The 14596-nt window shown below is 40.2% G+C and overlaps 2 protein-coding genes across 3 annotated transcripts; one reads left to right on the top strand and one right to left on the bottom strand.

Moving 5' to 3' along the window:
* Positions 1-973: 973 nt before the first annotated feature.
* LOC145951832 (uncharacterized) lies at positions 974-5708 on the top strand. 2 transcript variants are annotated; one of them, XM_083063934.1, is made up of 3 exons: positions 998-2023; positions 3003-4511; positions 5408-5708. In XM_083063934.1, the coding sequence occupies exons 2-3, from the start codon at positions 3575-3577 to the stop codon at positions 5416-5418; spliced, it is 948 nt and encodes a 315-aa protein (XP_082920060.1). In that variant the 5' UTR covers positions 998-2023; positions 3003-3574; the 3' UTR covers positions 5419-5708. The 2 variants fall into 2 exon arrangements, with proteins under 2 accessions (XP_082920059.1, XP_082920060.1); XM_083063933.1 differs by lacking the exon at positions 5408-5708 and having other exon boundaries at positions 974-2023; positions 3003-5292.
* Positions 5709-7937: 2229 nt separating this feature from the next.
* LOC145951953 (uncharacterized) lies at positions 7938-11714 on the bottom strand. The gene has a single exon (XM_083064156.1). The coding sequence runs from the start codon at positions 11712-11714 to the stop codon at positions 7938-7940; it is 3777 nt and encodes a 1258-aa protein (XP_082920282.1).
* Positions 11715-14596: the final 2882 nt, after the last annotated feature.

The following is a 14596-nucleotide window of genomic DNA, read 5'->3' on the forward strand; positions in this document are numbered from 1 at the left end:
AAGGATCTAGTTGCCGAGTTAAATGCCGTTCGGCGAGAGAATGATACTCTGCGCTTGGATCTTCAAAAAATGACCAATGAAGGACGTCGCCGAGTGGAAGAAGCTGAAGCTGCGTATAATGCCCTCAAAGAGCAAGCTAAAGAGAAGATAGTTTCTCAACATGAAGCAGGGTTCAAACAGGCCGTTCGGCAGGCTAGGCACTTTGGTCAATTTGAAGAAGGTTTTGAGTTTGACATGACTCAAGATTTCTATAAGGGGTCTCTCATGTCTTTTGCTGATATGCCCGAGGAAGGTGAGCCGGACGATGCCGACCGAAATGTTGCTCCCCGAGAAGAGGATGATGATGAAACTTTTAAAGAGAACACGATGGACGAAGATAACCCTGGGCACGATACTGAGATCGAGGGAAATCCCGAAACCGCCATCCAGGCTGACTCAACCCACACTCCTGAAGAGTAGCGTTTAAGTTTTTCTTTGCTGCAACTTTTAATTTTTCTGTAATCTGGAGGCCAATAGAGCCTTCTTCTTTTGAATGCAATGATATTTCTCTTTAGAAATTCACTTTACTCAGTTAATTTTCAAGTATTTGTCTTTAATTAACATAACCATTCGTACTCCAAATTCTTAAACTGAAGTAATTTGCCTCAAATGTACTCTTTTTTAAACAAAACTGAACGACTTTGCCTTAAATTTATACTTTGTTAGTAAAACCGAAGTGATTTGCATTGGGCATGTTCCTTTCTTAGGCAAAACCGAACAGACTTGTTTCGGATTTGTGCCTTTTCTTGATAAATCCGAACGGGTTTACTTCGGATTTGTACTCTTTTTTGGACAAAACCGAACAAACTTGTTTCGGATTTTTTTGCTCTTTTTTGATAAAATCGAACAAACTTGTTTCGGATTTGTGTTCTCTTTTGATAAAACGGAACAAACTTTTTTCGGATTTGTGTTCTTTTTCTTGACAAATCTGAACAGGTTTGCTTCGGATTTGGGCCTTTTCTTTGACAAATCCGAACAGGTTTACTTCGGATTTGTGCCTTTTCTTTGACAAATCCGAACGGGTTTACTGTAACATCTCAGTTTCCAACATGATTATTACTATTATTATTATTATTGTCATTATTATTATGTGGTATCTGGTCATAATTTGGTGGTTATATTTTACTTTAAATATAGATAATTCACACTCCATTTATGCTTAGAAAGATATGTGTGTTGTTAGATCTAATTAGATAGTTGTGAATTTTTTTTTTAAGAATCATTTCTCGCTGGGCTGACTGACTAGTCTCAGTGTCCGAGGCATAACTTGGGCTGTGATGGTCCAAATGATGCAAAATTGGTGTCAATGGAAATCTAAGAGAAAAACGCACAACTTTTGCAGAAATAGCCATTTGCAAAATCGGTCGTTTAGGAGGTCAAAATTGGACTTTTATTGATACAATTGTTTCTCGTTGGGCTGATTGGCAAGCCTCGGTTTTTGGGGTATAACTTGGTCGGTGGTTGTTCAAATGATACAAACTTGGTGGCTATGGAAAGATAAGAGAAAATCCTACAACTTTCATGAAGGAAATATTCTCAGATTCGGCTGTCTATAAGGTCCAAATCAGTAGCCAAAGTCGGTGCGGAAAAGAACATGGCACCAACTCCATTAATTCACACCAACTCCATTAATTCATCCCACCAACTTCTATAATTCATTCCACTAATTCATTCCACTTAGTTTTGTCTATCTTTTTCTCCATTATTTTACATTTTTTTAATGTGTTTTGGAGGCTATAAATAGGCCTTCACTTCTCCATTGCAAACCATCCCAAGAAATACTTCTCATCCCTCAATTCTCATTCTCTCTTCTCTTATACTCTCTTCTTTCCCTCTTCTTCTCTTTGAAGACCAAGAGAAATCCAGAGGAAGAGGTTCTGTCCTAATTTTAGCTCCGGTCCCTGTTTTAGACGGAAGGAGCCTTGGGGAGGCAGCTGTGCTATAGTCTCAGTTTCTGCCCGAGTTTCAATTCAGGTTTATCCAAGTAAGGGTGGTATTTATAAAATTAATCTAGTATACTAAGTAAGGGTGGTATTTATAAAATTAATCTAGTATACTAAGTAAGGGTGGTATTTATAAAATTAATCTAGTATGCTAAGTAAGGGTAGTACTTATAAGACTTAATCTAGTATACATGAGCATGATAGGAGTAGTATAACTTTTAATATGCTATTTTGTTTGTATGAAGGTTGTTATTTATTTAAGTTGATGGTTGTTATTTATTCAAGTTGGTGGTTGTTTTGGATATTTAATTTGGCATGGTTATGATTATATTTATATATATAATTATGAAGTATGTTATGTGTATGTGGTTTGGAAAAGTAAATAGGACTGAGAGGAGTAAGGTTATGGATGGGAGATCTCTTGGTGAGATCAGGGATATAATCTTTGGAGAAAATATGGAATTTCGGAATCCCATTGTGAGGATTTCCAATTTGGAATTTTTCCAAGGATTATATAGTAAACCACTTCAGATGTTAGGTGGATTCTGAAGTACTCCTCTAAGTATCTATTTGCTACCGGTATGGGTCTGGGTCGAGTCATACCGATGGATGAGGTGACCCCACCAGGGTTACGTGACGACGTAATCCAACTGTATACTTTCCATGAGAGGTTAGGCGTGAGACATGGGTTGCTGACATGTTTCACCGTATCAACACTTGGTTTGGATAGGTGTTGAGGCCAACATTTGGTTTGGATGTGTTGGTTACATCATGGATTATACGGTGGTGTGACTTTGCTTTGGATGTGGATTATGTATACATATGGTATGGATTGTATACTAGGGTTATGGATTTCTTTAATTAATATGTATGCTATTGGTTTATATCTATCTTGGAAATACATGTTGGTTTGAACAAATAATTGTTAAATGATATTTATACTATGGTTGGTTTTATACGTGCTAACCCTTATGTTTCCATGTGGTGGAACTGTGATGATCTCACTATGTGGGGGAGCAGATCAGGTGTGAAGCCATAGGATAGCAAGGAGTCTTCTGGGTAGCTGCTTTGAGAAGTGGCTAGGCTTAGAGCTTGACCAGCACCTAGGGTGTTTCTGTTAATGGTTAATGTTAATATATTTTGGATGACTGTATGATTTTACTGAGAATGACTAATATACTTATGTTTGCTATTATGAAAACAATTTTTACACTCTAGCGTAGCTGGCTTTTGCTCTATTTTTTTTATTATAAATGCTCTTTTATTTTGGTTGGTTATTGATGTGATGACCTAAGGTGGGTCGTTACAATTTTGGTATCAGAGCCTGGTCAAGTCTCTTTAGGGTTTGTGGGAAATGGTCTTGTTGCATTTCCGTTGTGTGGAAATGCAAGGAACTTCATGAGTTTCTTGATCTTGATTAGGAATTTCTTATGAGTTTTAGTGTAAACTCATAAAATTCCTTGATTTTTTTTAGGATGGTTGGTAGGGGAAATCATTCTAATTCTTCTTCAAGCATGGATGAGCGGCAAATTGCTCAAGCTATGGAGTTAATTGCTGCTGCTATTGGACAATAGAATACTTTGTTGGCTCAGATGGAGGCCAATCGGGCTGCAGCTGAGACAGCTAGGACTAACGTACCTGATGAGTATAGGGGCTTGTCAGAGTTTAGAAAAGGGAATCCTCCTCAATTCACAGGTGTTGATGGACCAGAAGTTGCTGACCAATGGATTGAAGAAATAGAGAAAATTTTCATGGTGATGCAATGCCCCGAGGAGAGGAAGCTTGTTTATGCTACTTATATGTTGGTGGGTGAGGCTAGCTGCTGGTGGAAAGGTGCTCAGGTTATGATGAAGGCCAGAGGGGAGGCGGTGAATTGGGAGAATTTTAAAAAGGTATTTCTGGAGAAATATTTTCCAGATAGCGCCAGATATGCTAAGGAAGCCGAGTTTTTGAGACTGCAACAAGGGAACATGTCAGTACAGGAGTACGTGGTCAAGTTTGAACACTTGGCTAGATACTATTCTCAAGCTATCACTGAAGCATGGAGATGCAGGAAGTTCAGTGAAGGTCTAAGATTTGAGCTGAAGAAAACCATTGTTCCTATGGGAATTGTGGAATTCCCAATGCTGGTTGAAAAGGCAAAAACGGTTGAAAGATTTGAGGGAGGGAATAAAATGGTGAAAGGACCAGAAGGATCATCTGGAAGGGGGAAACAATCTCAAAAGAGACCATCCCAATTTCAGATTGGGAATGCTAATAAGAAACCCATGGGGACTACTACTACAGGAGCTGTTAGATGCTATACGTGTGGAGGCCCACATATGATGAGGGACTGTCCTACAAAGAATTATGCGTGTTTTAAATGTGGCAAGGTGGGTCACATGGCTAAAGATTGCAATATCAGAAATGCTCCAGCTAGAGAGAACCAAAAGGTGGATCGACCTACTGCAGCAGGACGTGTTTTTGCCTTAACAAGTGTTGAAGCTGAAACATCATCTGAGCTAGTAAAGGGGAAGGGCAAAATTGATGGTAATGATATTTCTATTCTATTTGATTCTGGTGCATCACATTCTTTTATTTCTTACGAATGTGTGAGGAGATCAAAATTAGTTGTGAATTCCTTGAGTGTGGATCTAGTTGTTTCTACCCCAGCTTCAGGGTCTGTTTTGACTTCTGAGGTTTGTTTAGGATGTACAATAGAAGTAGAAGGGCGTTGTTATAAGGTGAACTTGTTTTGTTTACCTTTATCGGATTTGGATGTGATTTTAGGGATGGACTGGCTTTCTATCAATAAGATTTTGATAGATTGTTCAGAGAAGAGATTAATCTTTCCTGCTGTTAAACAGGAAAGGTTTATTTCTAATAGACAGGTGGATGGGTTGTTGAAGGATGGAGCTCTAGGGTTTATGATCCTATCCTTTATTAGTGTAGAGAATGAAAAATTGTTGAATAGTATTGAGGTTATTAGAGAGTTTCCAGAAGTTTTTCCAGATGATATTCCTGGATTACCACCAAAGCGAGAGTTGGAGTTTAGTATTGATCTTATACCAGGGGCAGGACCAGTATCCATTTCTCCTTATAGAATGGCACCAGCAGAGTTGTCAGAATTGAAAAAGCAGATTGAAGAACTTTTGGAGAAGCAGATGATCAGACCTAGTGTCTCTCCGTGGGGAGCACCCGTGTTATTAGTAAAGAAGAAGGATGGTAGTATGAGGTTATGTGTAGATATGGTATGGATTGTATACTAGGGTTATGGATTTCTTTAATTAATATGTATGCTATTGGTTTATATCTATCTTGGAAATACATGTTGGTTTGAACAAATAATTGTTAAATGATATTTATACTATGGTTGGTTTTATACGTGCTAACCCTTATGTTTCCATGTGGTGGAACTGTGATGATCTCACTATGTGGGGGAGCAGATCAGGTGTGAAGCCATAGGATAGCAAGGAGTCTTCTGGGTAGCTGCTTTGAGAAGTGGCTAGGCTTAGAGCTTGACCAGCACCTAGGGTGTTTCTGTTAATGGTTAATGTTAATATATTTTGGATGACTGTATGATTTTACTGAGAATGACTAATATACTTATGTTTGCTATTATGAAAACAATTTTTACACTCTAGCGTAGCTGGCTTTTGCTCTATTTTTTTTATTATAAATGCTCTTTTATTTTGGTTGGTTATTGATGTGATGACCTAAGGTGGGTCGTTACATTTACTTAGGATTTGTGCTCTTTTTTTTTGACAAAACCGAACAAACTTGTTTCGGATTTGTGTTCTTTTTCTTGACACAGGTTTGCTTCGAATTTTGGCCTTTTCTTGACAAATTCGAACAGGTTTACTTCGGATTTGTATTCTTGGTAGGATTTTCAAGGCACGTCCTTAGCCGAGTTTTAACATCTCGGGAGGGAAGCCTGTTGCGAGATTTGAGGCACGTCCTTAGCCGAGTTGATCAACTCGGGAGGGAAGCCTGTTGCGAGATTTGAGGCACGTCCTTAGTTGAGTTGAACAACTCGGGAGGGAAGCCTGTTGCGGGATTTGAGGCACGTCCTTAGCCGAGTTGAACAACTCAGGAGGGAAGCCTGTTGCGAGATTTGAGGCACGTCCTTAGCCGAGTTGAACAACTCGGGAGGGAAGCCTGTTGCGAGATTTGAGGCACATCCTTAGCCGAGTTGAACAACTCGGGAGGGAAGCCTGTTGCGAGAATTTTAAGCAGCTGTTAAGAATTGTCAAACAATCATAATAGAATGGAAGAACTGAAGTAATTTCATTAATGGGTGCCTCGTTAAAAACCTTGTCGGCCAAAGCCCCTTTTCACTTTTTTGTAAGGGGAGAAAAGACCGATCAAGGAAAAGAGTACACCATCTGTTTACACAAGGTCCTTTTACAATATATACTAGCTATAATATGTCTTCAAATGAGAAGCGTTCCACGTTCTGGGAATGACCTTACCTGAGAGTTCTTCCAACTTGTATGCGCCGTTTTCCAAATTATGTCATACCCGAAATGGACCATCCCAATTAGCCGCCAACTTGCCTTCTTTCGAATTACGCCTTGCCGATCCTTGCACTCTCCACACCAAGTCGCCCTCCTGGAAACTCCTTTTAATAAGGTTGGAATTAAACCTACGAGCCATCCTTTGCTTGCAAGCTTCAGCTACAATCTCTGTTCTGATACGCACTTCATCGACCATGTCAACCTCAGCTCGGAGAGATAAATCATTGGTATTTTCATCAAAATATTGTCGCCGAAAAGATGGTTCTCCTACCTCAACAGGTATCATGGCATCAGTGCCATATGTTAGCCGAAAAGGTGTTTCTTTGGTCGTGGACTGAGGCGTGCACCGATAAGCCCATAAAACCTCTAATAACTCCTCTGCCCAAGCTCCCTTAGCATCTCCCAATCTTTTCTTTAATTCACCAAGTATTACTTTATTTGCTGCTTCGGCCTGCCCATTGGTTTGCGAGTGTTCTACCGATGTAAACCTGTGCTTGATGCCGAGATCCTGAATGAACCGATTAAGTTTTTGATCGGTGAATTGCAAACCATTATCAGTTACAAGTGCATATGGAATGCCGAAGCGAGTAATGATATTTTTCCACAAAAAACTTTTGAACATTAGCAGCTGTGATACTAGCAAGTGGCTCGGTCTCGACCCATTTCGTGAAATAGTCTACAGCAACTAGCAAAAATTTGCACTGACCCTTGGCAATTGGGAAGGGTCCAAGAATATCCATACCCCACATTGCGAACGGCCAGGGTGAACTAATACCATGAAGTTCTTCAGCTGAAGCATGAATAAGGTTACCATGCCGTTGGCATGATATACAATGTTTTACGAACGTTACACAATCTTCCCTGAGAGTAGGCCAATAGTATCCTGCCCGAAGCACCTTAGTGGCTAAAGTTCGTCCTCCCGAGTGAAAACCGCATATCCCTTCATGAATCTCTCTCACTATATAACTGGCTTGCTCTTTATCAACGCATTTTAACAACGGAACCGAGAATCCTCTTCTATATAGCTCTCCTCCAACCACAATATATCTAGCAGCCTGCGTTCGGAGCTTTTTAGCAGCAGTTGGATCCGACGGTAATTTACCATGTTCAAGATGCTCCACTATCTCAGTGATCCATGTTCGAGCAGACTCCTGCACTGCCAAACACTCGGCAGCTACCACACTCGGTGCTTCAAGATCCAAGTGAAGCGTGGTTCTCAACTGTCCAGGTTTTCTGGTACTGCTTGCCAACCGAGCCAACTGATCCGCCCTCTCATTGTGTTCTCTTGGGGTGTGTTTTACCTGAACTTCTTCAAACATATCACGTATTTTTTGAAACAAATGATAATATTTTAACAAGTTCGCATCTTTCACTTGAAAATTATCATTCACCTGCTCGGCTACAACTTTTGAATCGGTCCAGCATTCCAATCGGCTAACTCCGATCTCTCGTGCAAGCCTTAAACCTGCCAACAACGCTTCATACTCGGCTGATTATTTGAAGCTTTGAACGCAAACCGTAACGATTGCTCTAGAATCAATCCTGTTGGTCCTTCCAAAATTATACCAGCTCCACTACCCTGATTGTTTGAGGAGCCATCTACGTGTATCGTCCACAAATCATTTATGAAACAACCCCTCGGCTGCAACTCATTGATAAAATCCACCAAGTACTGGGACCTGATGGGCCCTCTAGGCTGAAAACCGATGTCGAACTCCGATAACTCGATAGACCAAGCCATCATCCTTCCTTCCAACTCAGGTTTACGCAATACCTTAGCTATCGGGCAATCAGTTCGAACGACGATATGGTGACTCTGGAAATACTGCCGGAGGCGCCGAGCGGTGTGTACTAGTCCCAGTGCCACTTTTTCCAAGAGCTGGTACCTTGTCTCAGCCTCTTGTAGCATGCGACTGATGAAGTAAATGGGTTGTTGTACTTCCTTTTCTTGAACTAGAACTGTACTTATTGTATCGTTTGATACACACAAATAGACCACAATTGGTAACTCTGGATCAGGCTTAGAGAGTATAGGCGGCGACCCGAGACGCTCCTTTAAAGTCCGAAAAGCCTCTTCACATTCAACAGACCATTCAAATTTTTTCACTTTTCTCAACAATCCCACCATTGGTTTCGTTATTTCAGCTAAACACGGAAGGAATCGTGACAACGCTGTAAGCCGACCTGCTAGCTGTTGAACTTGCTTAAGATTCCGAGGGCTTACCATGTTGACGATTGCCATACATTTGTCAGGATTAGCTTCAATACCCCTCGCCGAGAGCATGAAGCCGAGGAATTTGCCCCCGGACACCCCAAACACGCACTTCTCCGGATTGAGCCTCATATCATAATTGCGCAACTGTTGGAACACTTCCGAAAGATCCGTTACATGCTGATCGATGTTTCTGGATTTTACGACCATATCATCCACGTACACCTCCATGTTCTTGCCTATTTGGTGTTGAAAAACCTTGTTCATCAATCTTTGGTACGTTGCCCTTGCGTTTTTCAACCCAAACGGCATTACCTGATAGTAGTAATTGGCCGAATCGGTTATGAATGCGGTCTTTTCTTCATCACGGGGATGCATAGGGATTTGGTTATACCCCAAGTAAGCATCAAGGAAAGATAGAACTCCATGACCCGACGCTCCATCAACTAACCGATCTATATTCGGGAGCGGGTAGGCATCCTTAGGACATGCCTTGTTGAGGCTAGTATAATTAGTGCACATTCTCCATTTCCCATTTGATTTTTTCACCATCACCACATTCGCCAACCATGTAGTATAATGAACCTCCCGAATGAAACCAGCATCGAGCAATTTCGCGACCTCTGTTTCCACTGCGAGCTTCCTTTCCGTTCCCATTTTTCGTTTTCGTTGTGCAATTGGTCTTGCTTCAGCACAAACTGACAATTTATGACACATGACCTCAGGATCTACGCCAGGCATGTCCGAAGGGACCCATGCAAACAGGTCTTTATTTTTCAATATAACCTTGCACAGGGCAGAACGACTCTCCTCGGTCATGTCCGCACCGATGTATGTAACCTGAGAAGGATGTACACCGATCTGAAATTGTACTTTAGATTCTACTGGCTCCACCCTTTCCTCATTGTTCATTCTTGGATCAAGATCCCAAGCAGGTTCCTCCCTGAGTACCGAGGTGTTAACAACATGAATCCTTTTTGATTTTGACTTTTTCTCCTCCAACGGCGCGATCCGTAGGCTAGCATAATAACACTCCCTGGCGGCTTTTTGATCGGCATGAATTGTAATTATTTTCCCTTGATCAGATGGAAACTTCATCGCTAAATGTGGTGTTGAAACAATAGCCCCTAATGCATTCAAAGACGGCCTGCCAAGGAGGATATTATACGAAGTGCTAGCTTCCACCACGATATACTTCACTTGAACCTCTCTACTCTGTTGTTCGTCGAAACAAAAACGTGTAAAGAGTTTAATATAACCTCGGGTGCTGACCCTTTCTCCTGCAAAACCGACCAACGGGTCATCATAAGGGAGCAATTCTTTTTCCGAAATACCCAACTGCTTAAAAGTATTCCAGTATAATATGTCTATCGAGCTACCCTGATCAACCAATGTTTTCTTGACAATGCAATTGTGAATTTCCACGCTAATAACCATCGGGTCGTCTTGCTCTGGATCAATACCCTTGAAATCAGCATCAGTGAAGGTTATAACTGGTAACCTCCGTGAAGACTGTCTATGAACAACGTTAACCGATCGAATTGCTCTAAGATGCTTCTTTTGAGCCGATGAAGTTGAGCCTCCACCAGCAAACCCTCCTGCAATAGTATTGATCACCCTCCTATGGGATGGTGCCATGGAATCCTTTCGTTCACGCGACCTGCTTCTTTCTCGTGACCTGCTTCTGTCACGAGGGGCTCTATTGGAACGGTCTTGTCTGCATCGATCTTGATTCCTGGGTTGATATGATCGAGTATGCGACGATCCCGTCCGATCCACAAAATTATGCAACTTGCCTTGCTTAATCAGATCTTCAATTCTGTCTTTAAGGGCTGCACATTCGTCAGTAGAATGTCCATGATTACGATGATACCGACAAGATTTACTAGTATCCGCACGTGGTGGTGTGGCTGCTCGCTTTGGAATTGTCAATACTTCTAAGGTTAAAGCTTGTTCAAGTACCGCCGAACGGCTAGCGTTGAGGGGAGTATATTGATTATACTTTGGACCTCGACTAGGCCGATCCCGAAGGGATATCTCCTTTCCTCTCCCCCTGTATGACTGTTCCGCTTGCTTTTCTACCTTGCTCAACGACTCAGCTCGGGCCTGATTACGATACTCCGCCAACTCCTCCATCTGCATATACTTATCAGCCCTTCTCCTTAAATCATTCATGTCCAAAGGAGGCTTTTTACAAATGCTATTAACAAATGGCCCCGATTTTAAGGCTGTTGTAAGGTGATGCAATGCTACAGCGGGGTTAAGGTCACGGATCTCCAAGGTTGCCTTATTGAACCGATCCATGAAAGCTCGAAGCGACTCCTTCTTGTCTTGCCGAAGGCTAACCAGCGACAAAGACGTCAAGCTGTGAGGGCGACTCGTAGCGAACTGAATAGTAAATTGAGACGATAAAGTGTTGAATGAGTCGATGGAATTGGGAGGGAGCCGAGTGAACCAACTTAAGACCCTGCCCTTGAGGGATGTTGGAAAAATCCGACACAACGCTGAATCATCCGTGGTGCTCAAAGTTACCTGCGTCAAGAAAACATCCAAATGTTCGTCAGGGTCTGTTGTACCATCATATTTGTCAATAGGCAGAGATTTCCAATTGTCCATTAGGGGGAGTTGCATAATAGAGGGGGTGAAAGGATGTCGGTGCGATCCGATAGTTGCCGCATCTGCAGGACGACCGACTGTGGGGAGGGCCGAATGGAATTTTTCAGGTGCTGGTGCCGAAGCATGGGGAACCGAGGTGTGAATTGCCTGGGACTGATAAGATCCTTGAGTTTGAGTGTTTGTCGCTTGAGAGGGTCTCCATGACATGTTATCCTTTTTTAAGGCCTCGTTTTCAGCTTTCAAGGCCGCAAGTTCCCTTGCATCCTTTTCTCGTTGTTGTTTCATGATCTCCATTTCCTGTCTCAACAGCCGAACAGCGTCAGAAAGATTCGTTTTGTCAACAACCTCCACATGTTCTTCATTCTCGTGCTGGTGGTCTTGCGTGTTTGTTCTCCTAGTAATCGCCATAACGTAATCCGATTAATCTTCTAACTCTCCGTTCTGCCCCACGGTGGGCGCCAAGTGTACCTGTCTGATGGGCACACTAAGTCTTCTAGTAGTCCAAAGGCCGAACGAGAACTCCGATCCGATACGCTAGTGAAAGGGTTGGTACCTGCAAAAGGCACTCCAACGCTCAAGTCAGGACAAACACGAATATCTAGGGTAATTAATGAACAATGACGTTACCTTTTGACCTGAGCTATTTATACTGACAATCGTGGGCTCTGGACCTAATGGGCCCTGTAAAAACTTACCGTATTAGGTAATACTTCTTAATCAGCTAATTAACCTTTAATGGTTTATTAAAGATAACTAATAGAGATAAGCCGAACCAGGTGACCGATTGGCAATCGGCCACCTGATTCAGCCCTTCGGCAACCGATAAGAGGGTGGCTAAACGCCCCTACCCGTACAGTAATCAAATTGAGACATGAAAACCAACCTGAAAAACCAAAAATGTAAGAGCAACAACATAAACAACAGTCATTCTATGAACCAAACGCCAAATTGTAGGATGCGGCCTAATAAGAACCTTGAACGAAAACAGGATAAAAAAATTATTCAATTAATAGTTTCGACAAATTTTACTACAACTTCAGCTAAACTAAAATTCATCCTGATTTGCAGAGTAAAGTATATAGAAGATTAAATTAGTGCAAAACTAATAAATTGATAAAAAAAAAAAATAATTGAACAAATATCCCAGTTGTAAGAATAATTCTTTTATTAATTCCCTAGAGCACACATTCATCTTGTTGAAATTGCTCTATTTCTTTCATCAAAATTCATTACATTCTGGTATTTTCTAGATGCATATTTTCTTTTTCTTTTCTCGTAAACAAATTTTGTATAACACATTATATCAGTCTCCCTTCTCAAATCTTTGAATAGTGTCAATTTTATTGTGTTGATCATTCAGAATCAGCATAACACATATTGCATTAATCATTCAGAATCAGCATATCACATCAATAAAGTATATTCATCCTAACAATTGATACAAGTTCATCAATTGTCCAAGATGTATTTATAGAAATATATCTTCTGAATGTGAAATGAATTGTCAACACCAATTCAAGACAAGACATTTGCTAGACATACAAATATGGATATAATCTAAAATACATCAACACTTAAAACCAACAATCTGAGTAGACCTTTATGCTTTTACATCACCAAAAGAAGCATTTTCTCCTCAAACTCTATTACAGTTGTCAAATCACCTTTTTGACATCTAAGAGTGAATTCTACGAAATCTATGATTGGCCATTTACAAGGTGCAGCTGGCGATGTGGAAGTTGTAGCTATGGTACAAGTGAAACAAAAAGGATGCTAATGTGCTTGTTGGCCCAAAGAAAAAGAGACTACATATCAAGGTTGTGTTATCAAATTCTTTTGGCTTTGGGAGTCACAAATTTTCAATTATATTTGCATGCTATAAGTGAAACAGATTTCCCAGATATTGACTTTCAAATTGTGCAAGGAAGTAAATAAAAAATAAATAAATAATTCACGACTCGGAAAGGCTTACGTAGAAAACCTTAATCGATTGTGGTTGGTCCTAAGTAATGCATTGCAAATGCTTCTCTTACACATTTTTAAATCTTTGTAAAACTCCAATTTTGAGTATTAATTCGCACCAACCTATTAGGATTTGGCTCGGACAACATAAATGAGCATGGATTTATGCAAAGATGAGAAGTGGAGGAAGAAAATACGATTTAAAATTTTGTTACAAGTTAAAGGGTGGTTCAAGTGATTTGGGGAGAGAGATATAGGGTTGAGTGACTAAGAGGGTGTGGGTTCGAATCTCCCCAATAACAACTAACAAACTAACCATTAACATTTGCCGTTAAAAAAAAAAAAAAAAAAAAAAGGAGTTGATGCAATGCACAAAAGAAAATGTTAGAAACCAAAGCATAACTTCATCTTCTTTTACCCTACTAAGCAAGATTTCTATCAACACCATCAAATTGAGAACATCATCAACTTAATGCATTCTCACCAACCACGAAAATGGAGAATGAAATAGAGCAAAATGGATGCAAATCGTAAACTCGCCTTACATGCAGACAAAATCTCTTGGAGAAGAGCGATGAGAAGGGAAGCTCAAAAAGTTTTCGCGATTAGATGCAGTGGGTTTCAGCAGTGAAGAATGCATGGGGTGGGAACGAAGAGAGAAGAGCATTGTCCTAAGTTTAATTTTTGAATTAAAGATTTATTTCTTTATATATTGTACTTTTTTTTAATTAAAGAAATATTTTAAGTGATGAAGAGCGACACATGTCACGAAATTGGATAGTTGGCCACCAAATTTGTCTAAGTGTCACAATAATAATTAAAAATCTTTAAAATATTATAATGGCTTAAAACCGCTACAAAATATTACGATTTATGATGATTAAAATATTTATCAGAATTATAATATTTTCTACCAGTCTATTGAAATCTCCAAAAATGAACTGTTAATATGCACAACTTTTTTTCTACTAATTTTCTTTTCAATGTGTGCTTATATTATGTGTTATTATATTCTTGTTTACAGTGGAATTTGTTTTAAGGATTCTTTTTACTTGGACTAGCACAATCAATGTTTCAATTTAGATATGTTAACGTTCTTATGTATTTGGAACACAGTGCAAAGAACAGAGACAGAGTGGAAACTTTCAAGAATTGCTTGTCTCTAAATATTCTTTAAGTATTATCAAGCAATAGTGTTCATGTATGTAAATACTTAAATGCACCGAATGAACAACACGTATATTAGCAATGCAAATCATAGTTCATTTCGTACAATGGTCAAATTACATTACACATGAAAACATATTGATCAAAGTATATGAATACAC

The sequence above is a fragment of the Cajanus cajan genome, chromosome 9 (genome assembly GCF_000230855.2).
Source record: "Cajanus cajan strain Asha chromosome 9, NIPB_CcT2T_4, whole genome shotgun sequence".
Lineage (NCBI taxonomy): Eukaryota > Viridiplantae > Streptophyta > Magnoliopsida > Fabales > Fabaceae > Cajanus > Cajanus cajan.